Source organism: Nuphar pumila, chromosome 9 (assembly GCF_984573655.1).
Source record: "Nuphar pumila chromosome 9, dmNupPumi1.hap1.1, whole genome shotgun sequence".
NCBI lineage: Eukaryota > Viridiplantae > Streptophyta > Magnoliopsida > Nymphaeales > Nymphaeaceae > Nuphar > Nuphar pumila.
The window spans coordinates 27,407,298-27,422,466 of record NC_143257.1 but is presented as its reverse complement, the minus strand read 5'-3'; the positions used below and the strand labels follow the sequence as shown (position 1 = coordinate 27,422,466).

Sequence of the window (15,169 nt, the reverse complement as noted above, 5' to 3'; positions counted from 1 at the left end):
CTCGCTCCAAGGTGGAGACGGTTCCTGCCATCCAGGGACTAAGCAAAGTTGGACGATTCGGGATGAACCGAGTCTAAATTGAATCGGACCCCTCCTTGACTCATTTGTCTCCCTCTCATAGCCATTAGTCGGTGACTCCGGCTAGGTCCGGAAACTCGACTCATTAAGAGTACACCCCTGGCCTGACTGGGCTCGTCATAAGCTGAGCCGAACTTGAGCTCGTTACCAGCCATATCACGAGCTAGATCTTTTTTTAAAACTCAATAATATATAATACATAGATCATATGCAATATATATAATATGTATTTATGCATATAATATTATAAAATATATAATATATAAAACGAGCTTATACGAGCCGAGCTGAGAACTTGCCATGTTCCTGCTCAGCTCGTTTACCTTATCGAGCTGGCTTGTAGCTCGACTCGCCGAGCTCAATTTCAAGCAAAGTCAAGCTTCGCACAAGCCGGTCCAAGCTGAACAGCGAGCCCCTTGAGTCGTTTCTCAGCCCTCATTCCAGCTCCCACAAGCCACAGATGTTGACGGACTCAGATTTGGGACTTAAATTTGCATTCGATCTACTCCAAATATGTATGGATTGACTGTGACTGCCACCATGGTTATGTTGGTCATGACTTGGCTATGTGCTTTGGGAAAAACCTTGACTGGGTTCAGACCCTCGGCACCGTGCCCAGTCAGACTTTGTCATTGTTGGGTCCAGATATTGACTTGGACGGCTTCCTTTGACTTTAACATGCCTTTCAAGCCAATGTCAGATGGGCCAAGTTATGAGCAATTCGAGTCTGATTTTAGCCGAGTGTGTTGACCTAATTTTTGGGATTCTAGTATAAGGTGGTTGCAGGATGGCATGACAAGATCTGGATTTTGAGTTTGGATTCACTACGCATTTTGATGGCAAAACCCATAAAAGCGAGGTTTTGTGGGTTTGTTTCTTTTGGCCTTTTTCTCGACCACCCAACGGCTGGAAAATGGCTAGAAATGATCCAACCCATATTGGTTGATATACCAAACAATTTTTTTTATTTTTTAACCTTTGGATAGCTAGAAGACGACTAGAAACAGCTAAGAGCACATACATACACACACACACACACACAAATTTCTGACCATTTTGACCATGAACCGATCTCTTGTATCTACTTCAGTTAGGGGTGTAAATGGGTAGAATTTGGATTAGATATCCAAACAAAATATGTTCCATTGGCTTGATAATGAAAATTGGCCCACAAGACACATATGGCATTCAATGTGTCTACTTGGTTGGTCTGATGATTCTTATCAATTCCCACCATGATTACGCTACTTAAAGCATATTTTTTATCCGCCCTCATTATTTAGCCATGTCTTGGGCATGGTCAACGATATCATAACAAGTGGCTTTGACATCTTTGTCAGACAGGGTGGTGGCCACTGACTGCCCTTTAGTGAATCAGTCACCATAACCTCTTTCCATCCCATTGTGACAAAACTCCATTTTCTTTGTCCCAGCTGGTAAATAAATTGAACCCAAGACCTCTCAGTCATGACAGTGTGACCTAACCATCCAGCTACCTCATTTGACACTAGGGTTTAGCCTTGTGTTTGAGTCATTGAAATGGATATTTCGACTAGATGTTGGTGGCATTCACAAAGGAACCTACTTGTCAGATATGCGTGCAATCAGTTTGCAAAGAGTCTAAGGGGGTGGGATGAGTTAAACAAAAAGGTCAGGGAAAAAAAGATGCTCTATGCAACATAACAATGTCCTATATTGATAAAAAAACAAAAGGACAGGTGCAACGTGATTGCACACTTTTAATGTACTGCTGCATCTGATCACCCACCATCTGCTGTTGGGCCCCACAGCTGACAGGCTGTACCCCAAAGATTGTGGGTGATCAGGTGCAGCAGCACACTTTAAGTGTGCAATCACATTGCACCAAATCTCAGTTCCCAAATAACGCACTAGAACTAATCACTGTTGTAGTATTAGGCGGGGTTAGTTGCCCCTGAAATCCATGAATCTTTTGGCTTGAGGTGGGATCTAGCACAGAGCCCACATCAAATTTGGCCCTCAAGCAAAAGATCTTAGATCCCTAAAAATCACGCAAATCTGAGCTTTATGATGCAATGGGAGTGTCAAACCAAAAAAAATAGGGATAGAACTAAATATCTATTTCGCAGATTTGAGATCCCAGACGATTCAAACACACTCTCAGAGAATCTACTCGTGGATAAATTTGCTTTAAGATAGTTCTGCCAATTATGAGGCTTGCTCTATTAGCACTTTAAGAAATTATAATCAGGATTGAATGAAATAACTGGATGGTTAGGTGAAACTACCATAACTGACGGGTCTCGATCTTGAATTCCAGTTTGCCTATGAAAAGGAATAATCAAAATTTAATTGAAATTGATCTTTAGGAAACTAAATTTAATTCCTAGACCTTCCAATCGAGAAAGACATCGTGACTCATGAGGGCTCCGTTTGGGGAACATCCAGCGGAAAAATATCACTGAATTTTCAACCCCTAAAGCTATAGACTTTATCTACAGAGAGGTTGGATAGGATAGGTCAGATTCCTATAACTTTCCCCTTTAAACGACTGGCCCTCTGATTTCTTAGAGGTCTCCATGCAGAACTTATTCCTCTTTATGTAGGGTCCACCATTTCAGTAGGGTTTGGTGCAAGGCGTTGTCATTAAGGAATTGTTCATTTAAATAATAGACTTGGTTGATGGCTTTTCCTTAATGGGAAGTAAACAATAAAAAAGAATCTACTTCTTCCAAACAAAGTTCCTTTGAAAGACAAAATTTACAAGCAAATTTAATTTATAATTATGATATTTTTGAAAAACAGTAGCAACTTCAAGAACCTCTCTCTACTGTTAATGCACATGTCCATAAGGGTGGTCCCACCTCAATTACCATGCGCAAGGCCACTGCTAACATATACATGCCAACAGCTTTTACCATACTTGATCAAGTATCAGCCTTGGTCATACCACACCTCAATATGCATGACTAGACAGAGGAAAGTAGCACAAAGAGAGAGGCGAAAGAGGATAGAACCCAATCCAAATACACGTAATATCTCCCAAATGGGAGGTAGATCACTTCTGTCAAATTTTAAGCAAATTTTGGTTTCTATTTGAGATTGCCTGCCATGATGTAATATCTGACCTAGAAATTGAATAACTGCAAAGTAGCAAAGTTGAATGTAAAACAACATCATTTCTACAAGATGACCAATCATACCCTGCCCAAGATATGATTCAGAAGCCACTTTTCAAAACTTGTCCCTCATGTTTTCTCATATTAACTGCGCAATTAATCAACTCCTGTACTCTACAAAGTTTTTATTATGGTTTTAATTGAACTTTCTTCCGTGGATAGATTATAACGCTCTTTCCCTTTTTATCTGTAATTTTCCATTCTGTTGTTGTAAGGTAATATCCATGCAGGAAGGATCTTTAGCGCCTTTAAAAATGCAATAAATTGATGAGTTTGTTGCTAGGGATCCTGATGTTTTTAGCAGCATCAGGTATCGCAGGCACCAATAATTTATCATCTTACTCTGGATTATTTGTAATCTTACCAAGGTAGGAAAATAAGACAGGAAACTCTAAAAGCTTTATGTCTCTGAAGACAATCAAACTAGGAAATATTCTGCATTCCTAGTAAAAAGAAAAACAAAGGAAGTAACTATTATTTGCTCGGGACTTGTTAGCTTTTGACTTGTCATACATGTGGAACTGACTTGCTTCCAAATCTATTCAGGCTATGTTTGGTAGCTAGTAGCTGAGATGCGAGTTGAGGATTTGGGTTAAAATTTGGTCAAGCAACTAGAGTGGTGGTTGTTTGGGAGAATGATCATGAGAAGGTAATTTATGGAAATGAGAAAGGAGGTGAGATAGTCTTTCCTTTGTATTTGCACTCAAAACAGGCTTTGGTAACTATCAAATCGTAGGCAGCTGCGAGTTCCAGGAATTGATAGCTTTCTTTTTTCCAAATGCATAGACTCCATTTGATCTTAGATTCATCCAATCAGAGGGGTTGATAGTTATTGAATTCTAATTGTATTATAAAATTGGAGAGAATTTAACATGCATTCCATAGCTTGAATGTGTGTGTGTGTGCATACACAGCAATGCAACTATTAGAAAATCAATCATTATAGAAAAAAAAAACAATTAGAAAATCAACATGATTGTGAGATAGTATGTTGCTATCAATAGCAGCAAAGATAAGTCCCACATACACACGTGCACTCAAACAATGAAAGCTTTCGTTCCTATTGAGATTAAACATTACTGATAATTCATGTACATTGTGTAATTTGCCCCTTTTCTGTAATAACCTCAATTTTTGTCATTTATTTATTTAAATTTATTTGAAAAAAAACGAGTATTTAAGGTTGGATCCGTGTTTGGATCCAAATGGATCCAACATATGGATCTAAGATCCATAAAATGGTCTTTATATCCATATTCATAATAAAACTAATAATATAATAATAAGAAGAATATATAAATAAAATTTAAATTTTTATTTATTTAATTATCCGAGGATCCACAGTTGGATCCATTCGGATCCAACTGATGAATCCATATAGTTGGGGGTTGGGTTACGGGCCTCGAGTCTGGACCCGAGCCGCGCCCCCGTAAGTTTTTAAAAGGCAAGGGGCAACCCGATAAGGGTTGCCCGATAAAACCCTAACAAATCAAGAAAGAGGGGGGGTTACACAGGCGTAACCGAAACCCCACCCATCTCGGCAAGAAGGGGGGGGGGGGGGGGGGTCGGCGATAAATGGGAGGTGGAAGAGGGGGGTCTCACCCTCTTCCCTCATCTTTCTCTTTCTCCCTTCCCTCGTTTCTCTCTTTCTGCGTCTCTCTCTTTCTCTCTTCCCTCGTCCTTCTCTCTTTCGGTTTGTGAGGGAGTGCTTTGGGGAGGTGGAGGTCGCCGGAAAACAGCACCCATCAACAGCCACCGCGGCTACGGTGGGTACCCCTGTCACAGCAGCCGCAAGGGACGCGACTGCAACCTTCGATCGCCGGAGAGTTCGCCGGAAAATTCTTCAAAAAAAAGGTACGGGCTCTCTCTTTTGAAATCGGGTGAGAAAGGGGGTATAAACTGGATCTTATGTAAAAAAATTTGGGAAATCTCATTTTTGATATTCTGTGGTTTTTGGCTTTCGGTGGGACGAATCACAGGGAGTTAAAGTGCGAGTTTTTCACATGCTAATATTTCACATGCTCCTTGAGAATGATTTATTTTCAGCAAGCAACGAAAGTTTCAAATCGAATGGGTTTAGGGTTTCAGGATGGCATTTTTGAAACCATTAAGAATCGGGTTCCTGGGTGAAAAAAAATTGATTTTAAGTTGATCGGTGATTTAATATGAGTTTGGGTATGATTTGTCTTAGTTGGGAGTTTCGGATTTTAGGGTAGGATATGGATACATTAGTTTTTCTTTCTCTATGAGGTCCAAGTTCGCGGTTTAAACCTGTTTCCAGCTTAAGGGTATTCAGATTTTTTTTATTCAGCATATTTCAATACATTTTTTTTGAAATTCTGTTCAGACCATATAGTTCAATGGAAGCCTAAGATTTTATTTTTGCTAAATGTTGGTGATTATACTTGTGTCTAACCCGATTGGTTACTTGTGTGCATGTATTAGCTGCCTACTCTTTTTGTATTCAGACTATTTGATGAAAGGGTATTTGTTTCTTGCTTAGGGTTGATAACATAGTTCAGATGCAATCCAACAACTTAGAGTTCAATCAAGACATTGATAGAACAATCAAACTTACATGATTATGTTTTTGTTTAGGAGGCTCATGGTATTATCATTTTATTCTCATACGAAAAGAGATCTGTTTCTATATATTTTGTTGTATATCATATCTGATCTCAGGGCAATCCAGGGATGTCTGGTTGATATGGGGCATGATTCTAGAGGTTGATAAAGACATGGGACCCAGTAACAAAAGAAGAATTCAAGCCAACTAGGTTTCTGAGTTACATGAGCATGAAGTATTGCTTAAATTAGCTGTCGTAAGTTAGTCTCGCAGTGCTAATAAAAATGTATTTTTCCTATTTGCTGTTGTTGGCAAGATCCTATCTGAGTTCTTGAAATCCGATTCCTTGAAAACAAACTATCACATTTTGTCTCATTTACATCATGTGGATTAGACATCTACTTTTTGCATTCAGAACCCAATTTACCAATTGAGACAACCTTCTACATGTTAAGTTGCACTTTTAATATAAGTTTAAAAAAAAAAAAGGGAGGCAGTTCCATTGGTGCCTTCCTAATCTCCCTCCTCTAGGTATCTTTGTATATGCCTGAACGGGTTCTCGGGCCCTCTTTGAAGAAAGGGCTGACTGCCAGGCCTTGGTAGTCTCCTGCGTGGGCTCTGGTAGAGTCTGTGCAGTGACTGTCAGGCTTAGCAGTTACCTGACAGCCGTGTTGGACCCCCAAGCAGGGTCTGTACCAATTGAAATATCCAGGTTTTGTCTTTTTATATGCTTACAAGATCAGTTCAGATTTCCTTAACTTGTAACTAGTTGCTTTCCAGGTACAATTGTTGGGCTCGATTGAGCCGAATAAAAGTTTGCTTCGAGCATGTTGAATTCTGGAATTCTCTCTATTAATAATGGAGTCAATTGTACCCCTGTGAAAGCATGAGTTATTCACGTGCATATGCTTAGATGATCATGCTTCAGTGAAAGTGTCGATTTCACGATTGTTCATATACGCACACTGAAATTTATGAGTTTTGCATGATTGTTCACATGTTATAATTGGAATGATGCATTTGACAGGAATTGTGCAATGAATGAAAGTATGCATTGCATGTTGGTGTGGGAACTCGTGCTCATGCATTTAAATATTATTGATTTTGTCATAGATGAATGTGCATTGAAAAGCATGTGAAAAGAATGCATAGTGGCATGTGATTGAGGATTTTTGCTTATGAATGCAGTGATGATCAAATTGGATCATCAGGGGCCGGGTGAGCCCCGAGAACCAGTGGTTCTCTGTTTTAGTTATTTTGATGCATTGCAACAAATCAAATGTGATATTATTGTTTTACCACATTGTTCTATCTTGTCACGGGCTGTGGTCCCGTGAAAAGCTTAGCATGCTGATGTGCAAGCTTATGTTATTAATTCTGCATGTAAATTCGCAAATGTAAAAGAAATGAATTAATAACCAGATAAAAGAAAATAAAGAACAGTGTAATTCACTTTCTCCTTGATGTCCCTGCTTTAGTGTGGGAATCTTGGATGTTGCGGTTTAGGGGAAACCGTGAGGATACAAAAACTCTGTGTGCGTTTTGTTGCCCCTGAACCCGATATTGAGGTTCTTCTTCTGGCCACGGTTTTAGGGAGAATCCGCCACTTTACCCGGGAGTGGTGTGTTAGTCACAGCTGTGAGTTTTGGTATACCAAGAAAGTGGCGTCAATGGATGCTGTTTTCCCTGGTGTCCCCGACTTTGGATGCTGTTTTCTAAGGTTTCGATGGATGGGTGTTGTTTCCTGATATCGGTCGAGGGCTAAGTTTGGAACCCGGTAATAAGATACAAATTGTGTGTGAAGATACCCCGGGAACCCTACTTGACCTCGAAGATTGTACTCGTTTGGTGTATCCGCGGGCCACTGTAATTAAAAAGAGAAACTTAAGGATGTGTGCATTTAATAAGACATGCATATGGAAAGAGAAAAACTTAAATGGAAGATAATAAATGGTTCCTGCATTGCACATAAATCATGCATATTCTTGCTATGCATTAGTTCATGCATGTTTACCTGTTCACTTGGTTGTTTATGTTGATCATTGTATGATGTTGAGCTCTTTTGCATTTAATTGCCTTATTGATTAAGTTGTGATCAACGTTACATAATTCGTGTTCCCTCCTGTTAAATGTTTAATTATGCATGAATGGTTAATTGACATAGGAATTGATTATAATCGTATTCCTCAAAAATATTATATGGATCTTATTTATGCTTTTTTTTTCTTATTTGATTCATTAGGGAAACCTGTACGCAGAATTCTTCGGATTTCTGACCCTCTTATTTTATTGGTTTTTCCCAGGCACAGGTGATCAGTGAAGTCGACTCGCTTCTGAGGGATACGAGGGTCACATTTGTTTCAGACGGCTTCACTCACGGACAGAGTGACTCTACTGTTATTTTCTTTTAGTTCTTCTAATTTCCTGCAATTTGATATTTCACTTTTGACATTGAACATATTACTCTTATTGATTCATTAATAAAAGAGTTCAGTGGATTGGTTATGATTGATAAATGTAAGTTGCTTTGTGGTGTGTGGTTATCCAACTGAAATTGGAACTGTAGGGACCCCATGTCTCTGGGAAGTTTTCCGCGACTCTTAGAAAAAAAAAATATTTTGCATTTTTCAAAGGTAGGAGTTGGGGTCGTTACATTTTCAACACAAATCAAGTTCATTTGTTTTCTCCTAGGTGACAAAATTATGAAAAAATCTACCTGAATCATTTGTCAAAGACAACAAATGATCATAGAATTTGTCAAAGGCCATGTAAGATCAAGTCTGGTGATTGGAGTTTCCAAGCTGGATCATCTTAAATTATATTGAAGTTGTTTCAATTAACACCGACCATCTATCATGATCGTAGACCTAGTTTGATAAACTTGTACTCAGTGTTAAAAAAAATGCACCTTGAGGCACAAAAGGTGTGCCTCAAGGCACTAGCCTGAGACGTGAGGCGCAAAACAAAAAAACCAAGAAGAAGAAGAAGAAAAACTTATTTACTTATATATTTTACTTATGTAATCAGTTATATATTCTAATAGTTCCTTTTATATGCTATATTTATTAGTTTCTTTATTTATTTACTCTTTATTTGTAAGAAGAAGAAGAAGTCAGTATTAGTTTCTTTACTTTTTATAAGTTAATCTCATATTTTAACTTTTGTAGGTTAATCTCATATTTTTTAGTACTTATTTGAGATTTTTGGTTGTCGCTTTAAAGGACATTATATATTTCAATTATATAATTAGTTTTCCAGTTTCTTAGTTACTTTTATATGTTAATCTCAGATTTTTTAGTACTTATTTGAGATTTTCTATTTTTTATTGGTTGTTACTTCATCAATAAAGCATTTCTTTATTTATTTGTATTTTTAGATATTTTTTTATAATTTTTTTAAATTTTTCAAAAAAAAATTGAGGCTTACGCTTTACGCAGCCTCGAGGCTTATGCCTGGCCTCGGTTTTTTGTGGAGCGCCTCGCTACTCCTCAATGCGTTTCACAACACTGCTTGTACTGAAGCATAAAACACCATCACAAGAGAGTCTGGCCACTCCATACAGGGGCCAATTTGCCCCCTGTTCTGAGAATTTCTTGTCCCCAATTTGGACACTGATGCATGTCTCAATTACGAGATAAAGGGCTGAATATCACAAAAAAGTTTGTATGGAACACGGATTGGGACCAATTTGGACGGAGCTAATGATGTTATCCAGATATATAGTGTCTTGATCCAATCAACTCATTTGCCTAAACAGGCAGGTGAAAAACTTTCTGGCACCGACCTAAACCACTGAATTATAACAGTCGACCTAAATATTCTGCAGAAACAAAGATTAAGCCAAGCTTTAATACTTTGATTCTATGCATACAATGCGATAATTACACTTGCTAGAAAAAGTCCATGCATGTTTGCCTTCTTGCTTTAGGGGAGATTTAACACGCCCTAACAAGTTTAAGAAACATTTTAACCAAAATAAATTTCGCCATCTCATGCACCAAAGCACGGGTCATGCATAAAGGTAGTATGAAAACATTTTCCATGCAATTTATAAATCAGAAGTCAACCCCATTAGTGAAAAAGATTAGCACATCCAGCACCTAGTAGCCAGCCCACAGTCTATTTTGATGTTACCATTAAGCAAAAAGTTTTGAGGAATTTTTAAATTTGGGAAATTTTCTCTAGGGCTTACTTTTTGCCTTCAATCCCAAAAAAGTGGCTCAAATTTCTGAATTTCCTTATATGTGCTACAGTTTTTCCGGAAACTGCCAAATGTATATCTGCTATTACCATTGTCCATTAACTCAGGTTAAATCTCAGTTAAATTGAGTCCAATGAAAATAGGAGCCTGAAATAAATAAAAAACCTAACTTCTCTTTTCTCCGAGGTAAACAAGCATTTTTTTCAAACCCACTGTAGAAAAACTCAGAAGAATCACCTTTTCCAAGACATTGGAGGTTAACCTGAGGTTAAGAAACTTACGGCCCATGTCAGAAAATTCAGAAAAATGTCGGGCAATTTGAAATTATGGCAAAAGGTTGGCCGATGAATGAAATTTTTCCTTTTAAATTTCCTACTGCAAGCGGTACTAATTGGCCGTATGAGCTGTCCGTTCAAGAATCAGTTTTCACCTAACCATGAATTTATCACCTATCAGAGGTCTTACCAGTAAAGACACGGGGGTCCCACTCTGAACTGGACCAATGACTATCATCTTTCAATGGTGCACGGTCCCATCGGCCAGTTGACTATGTGATTCTATTGGTACAGTCTGGACCTATGGCGACCAATGCTCAAAGCTCATCAATGCTAGTAGTTGAAACACTTCCAAGTTGATAGAACATCGGCATTTATAATCTAGAAATGAATGGTCCAAAGGAAGTCAGGACATGAAGAAAATATTTTTGTTTACTGGTCCCTCTTCTCTAGGCAAGAGAGAGAAAGAGAGAAAATCCATGTAAGGATTGGAGAGATGTGTGAATCTATCGTCTTTATTCGGACAAAGGAGAGAGAGAGAGAGAGAGTATGTGAGGATTGGAGAGAAGGGTGCATCTATTGTATTTTATTCTGGCAAAAAAGTGATGATGATTGGTTCGACCGTCTTTCTTCTTTCTTCGGAGTTAAGGGCCTTTTTTTTGTCCTTGACTGAAAATATATCAGGTAGATTTTTCCAATTTTGACCAACATAAAAAAAAAATGAACCATGTGAAAAAAAATAATTGGAAAGGATTATGGCAAATTACAAACACCCTTCAAGCAAAATCACCAAGGCCAGGCCACCCCTGAATTTTTGTTATGTGAATAGACAAATGTGGATCTTAACTTTCTTCAGTAATTTATTTGCTTTTAACAACTGGACAATAAAAGAAATTGATTGACCTCCCATTATTAACATGTTAATAGATTACCTTGGATGTGCTGTAAAGTTAAGTTTTTATTACCCACTATTCTTTTTTAGATAAACAAATAGAAAAACCCTCTATCAACGAACTTAAGCCTTGAGGTACCCCCCTCCCATCCCGGAGTACACCCAGAGCTTTGACCTTGCCGCAAGAGACGCCACTCGTGGGTTTCCAACTTGTGACATCTTAACTTGGTGACAATCACAAGCCCTTGTGGGCAATTTACCTGCTATACTTGTACTACCTGATCCCTTGTTTTGCAATATCTTTAGGATTTATATTAAATATGAAAAATCAGAGAAAACAATGGATCGTACCAAAAGAGAGTCTTTTTAGCTATGTAAGAATCATCCATGATATTTGAAAACATTGCAATTTGTTGTGATGTCTTTAAAAGTTGATAAAAACCAAGAAAATGGTATTTTCAAAATACCACCTATTCTATCCATTTTCAAAAGAGAGTCCTAGCCCAGCCCTGATTCCATATGAAATAGATTTTTATCCATTTTTGTAGCCCAGCCCAGCCTAGCCCTCACTGCAGCAAATAGTTTGATTTGTCCATATGAAATAGATTTTTATTAATAATTGTAGCCATTTTTTTATTTTATCTCAAAAAAAAAAATTTGGGGGCGCTGCCCCCGAACCCTGACTATCAAACCAGTTTTTTTTTCCTACACCCCTGTTTGCCCCCCCCCCCCCCCACACACACACACATGAATCCTAGCTACGCCACTGATGACATGACACAGTATTACATGATAGATTTTCACACAAGCCAGATCCGCAACCTAAAAGGGAACATGAGAAAGTTAACGCCTGAGAATGCAAATGACATAAATCACTTTGACAAGAACAAAACTTTTACAGCTATAGTAACCTGTGATTAAAACAAGCATGCCCCAAGCTTCAGCTCTCATGGTTTACCCTTAATACCCCAAGAAAAGAGCTTCTCATTGGACAGGCAGAACTTTTCGCTCTGTTTTTTGGAGAGAAAAAAATGTACCAAATATCTAAAACTCATTTTAAAACATAGTAAAACTTTGAAAAAAAAAACAGAATGAAACTTTGCCTTGGTTGCAAAACATTTAAACTTTATATTTAAAAAAGTTAACTCAAATATAGATCCACTTTAGTTGAATCTCAAGTTTGAATCACATTGGATCTTGGACTGCAATTATGCAGTTTCTATGACCTAAGTTGATTTTCGACAACAATACTCATACATATGACAACCCTTTTGACACCATTTTATAAAATCCAAATCAAATTACACCCATGGATGTTTGTTGCTTTTAAACCATTTATATATATTTTTTGGTATCTTTGAATGCAGAACGTTTCTAATCATGTTTTTTATTTTTTTTAACGATTTTTTGTCATTTCACATATTGCTGGACTTGAGCTGAGCTAATGCTATTCCGTCGGGTTGGATCAGTTCTACACTAGATTTGGGCCTAAAATTTAGCTTTATTTTAAGGTGGGGACCGGCCCAAAACTAGTGGTGTCATCCTTGCTTGAAAAACATCCGCAATGTCTCTCGTGTAGGGGTGGATATAGGGATGTAAAGGGTCGACATATCGGCATCACCAATGTTGTTAGAATCGCTTGGCCAACTATTCAGGTGAATCAACCAATACCGATTGTCAACTGAATCAAAATGAATAGGCCAAGTTTTAACCAGCAGAAGACACGTGTCATAAAATATTTAAAAACTATTTTCTAGTATTTTTTTAATTTATTTTAAAGAACCAGAATCGGGTCAGTTGCGAATTCAATTTTTACCGACATGAATCAGCCTATTCATGCCCAGTTGGAACGAGACTGACAACATTGGGTATTACTGAGTCTAATATCATCAGATCTCGCCTAATCGGATTTGGAGTCAGCTGTGGATAGCGATGAAACCGGATCCATTTAGCTATTTAAGGTAATAGGATGCACATTTTGCATCCATTCTGATTAAGATGACTCAAATTTGGGTTTGGATATAAACTCTAAAACCAAATGTGATCCATTTAGCTAATCCGATCTAGAATGCTTACTGGATCTGATTAAACAGTAATAAGTTGGTTGGATACCCAAATCAAAGCCGATCAATGGATATCCCTATGTGGATATCATGTTGATCTCGAATTGGACCCAAAGGCCCAAGGAAAAAATCACGCTCCATTGCTGATTTACTGGCTTGGGCCTAGGCCCGTCGACTACCGGTGTAAGTCAGCCACGGCAATGCCAACCTGCTTAAAAGGATTTGAACCCTGGCTCGAGCTGAGGGACCATTAAAGAGAATTCGGACCCCTTGCCTGAGCTCAACCAGCTATTAGCAAATTGGTCTAGGCCTCCGTATTCATTGGGCTTGAGCCTACCTTTGATCCAAATGCTGACCCACATTGAGCACCCAGAGCTCAACAAGACGGGCACCAGGTAGAGATACAAACGGGTTGGATATGAGTCAGTTCAATCTTGACCCGACATTAGATCTAGAGAGTTGGATTTCAGCTCTGGATCTGATTCTATTCTCATAGTATAATTTTGGATCAGGATATGGTATGAGACCTTGTGGTACTGAATCCATTGAATGCAGGTAAAATATCCGAGTGAAAAAAAAGAAGAGAGAAGCGTGGGTTGTTTAGACGCCGTTACGACCCAGATTTTAATATATCAGTTCACCTAATTATGACCCGGATCTGACTAGATCCAATCGCCTTTTTCAGAAGTCCAGCAGGATATATATCATCCAAATGTCGGACTGGTTCGGACTGCAGTCGTAGCTCGGACCCGTTTTCACCTCCAGCACAAACCCATCAGACTCGATGCCAGAAAAGAGGAAGTGCATGAAATGCCTTGCAAGATGATTACTAATGCCGGGTGGCAACGAACTGAGCGAAGTTTCCAAAAAATGACTATAATATAACCCTTTCCCTAAATTCGTAATTTTGAGATAAGCTAAGAATTTAAGAAAACATGGTATCAGTTCTTGGCAGGTGTTTTAGACGGGTGACCTTGTCATTTTGCTCATGTCGAAGTGTGTTTACGTAATTTGAACTTAAAATAAAAATATTTTCAAAAATCGGAAAAAAAAGGGGAGAAAACTGAGTTACCTCGAGTCGGATAACGCCCGAAGTGCAGGAGGGAGGGCTCGAGCTCAGCTCCAGAACCGCCGCTCTCAGCTGCTTCAGGGCGTCCGCCGGAGTCGACACCGTCGGCAGGGTGCGTGTCTGCCGGATATCTACCGGAATCCTGCAATCCCTGCCGGAGCCAACGGCAGTCGAGCCGTTCATCGAGAGTGACCACCGGGAGGAACTCCTCTGAAATCCGGAAAATAAAAATAAAAAAAACAAAAGAGGAGAAAAGAAATGAGCACCGTTGTTCGATACATTGGAATCAATGGAGATCCGACGGGAGAGAGCTGTGCTTACGATCGGCACCGGAGTCAGATTCCGGCGGGTTTCGGCCGGTGAGGCAAGGCGGCAGAGCGGGTCGGGCCGGGGAATCGCCGGGGACGAAATTTGGCGCGTGGCCATTGGATGGAAAGAGCGCCCAGACGATAAGTCTGACTGGGATTTATAGCGAATGAAAAACTACCGAATTGTGCTTGCGTATTTGGTCAATGGACAATAAAGTGTATTTCCTCTTGAATGACCGGCTATGTCACAAAGACACGAAAATACGAAGACAAGCGATGCAGGTTCGACACGCAAGTTCGAACTTTTTTTTTAAATAGGACACGTGGGCAAGGATGTTTCTAATTTTTTAATCAACAAAAAACTTTTTTTGATATTAATGTTTTATTTTTTCATTTATTGAGATGTTATTAAAAAATATTAAACAGTATTAAGAATAGTAAAAGTTATCCATACGATGCCCAGTCATTTGACACCATGGATATGCAGGCAAAATGGTGTGTCCCTGTGAGATAAACTGTGGCTGGTAATGCGCTGGATTGTCCCCAACCGATACTAAGG

The 15,169-nt window shown here is 38.9% G+C and overlaps 1 protein-coding gene across 6 annotated transcripts in view; it reads right to left on the bottom strand.

The window, feature by feature from the left end:
• The window catches only part of LOC149828524 (isochorismate synthase 2, chloroplastic-like), a 239,968-nt gene extending 225,227 nt beyond the window's left edge, over positions 1-14,741 (bottom strand). For all 6 annotated transcript variants that reach the window (XM_090017631.1, XM_090017628.1, XM_090017632.1 and 3 more), the window contains exons 1-2: positions 14,624-14,741; positions 14,306-14,512 (exon numbers count right to left, since the gene is read on the bottom strand). In XM_090017631.1, coding sequence (XP_089873757.1) covers positions 14,306-14,512; positions 14,624-14,728 — 312 coding nt within the window. In that variant the 5' untranslated portion in view covers positions 14,729-14,741. The remainder of the gene's footprint in view (positions 1-14,305; positions 14,513-14,623) is intronic.
• Positions 14,742-15,169: the final 428 nt, after the last annotated feature.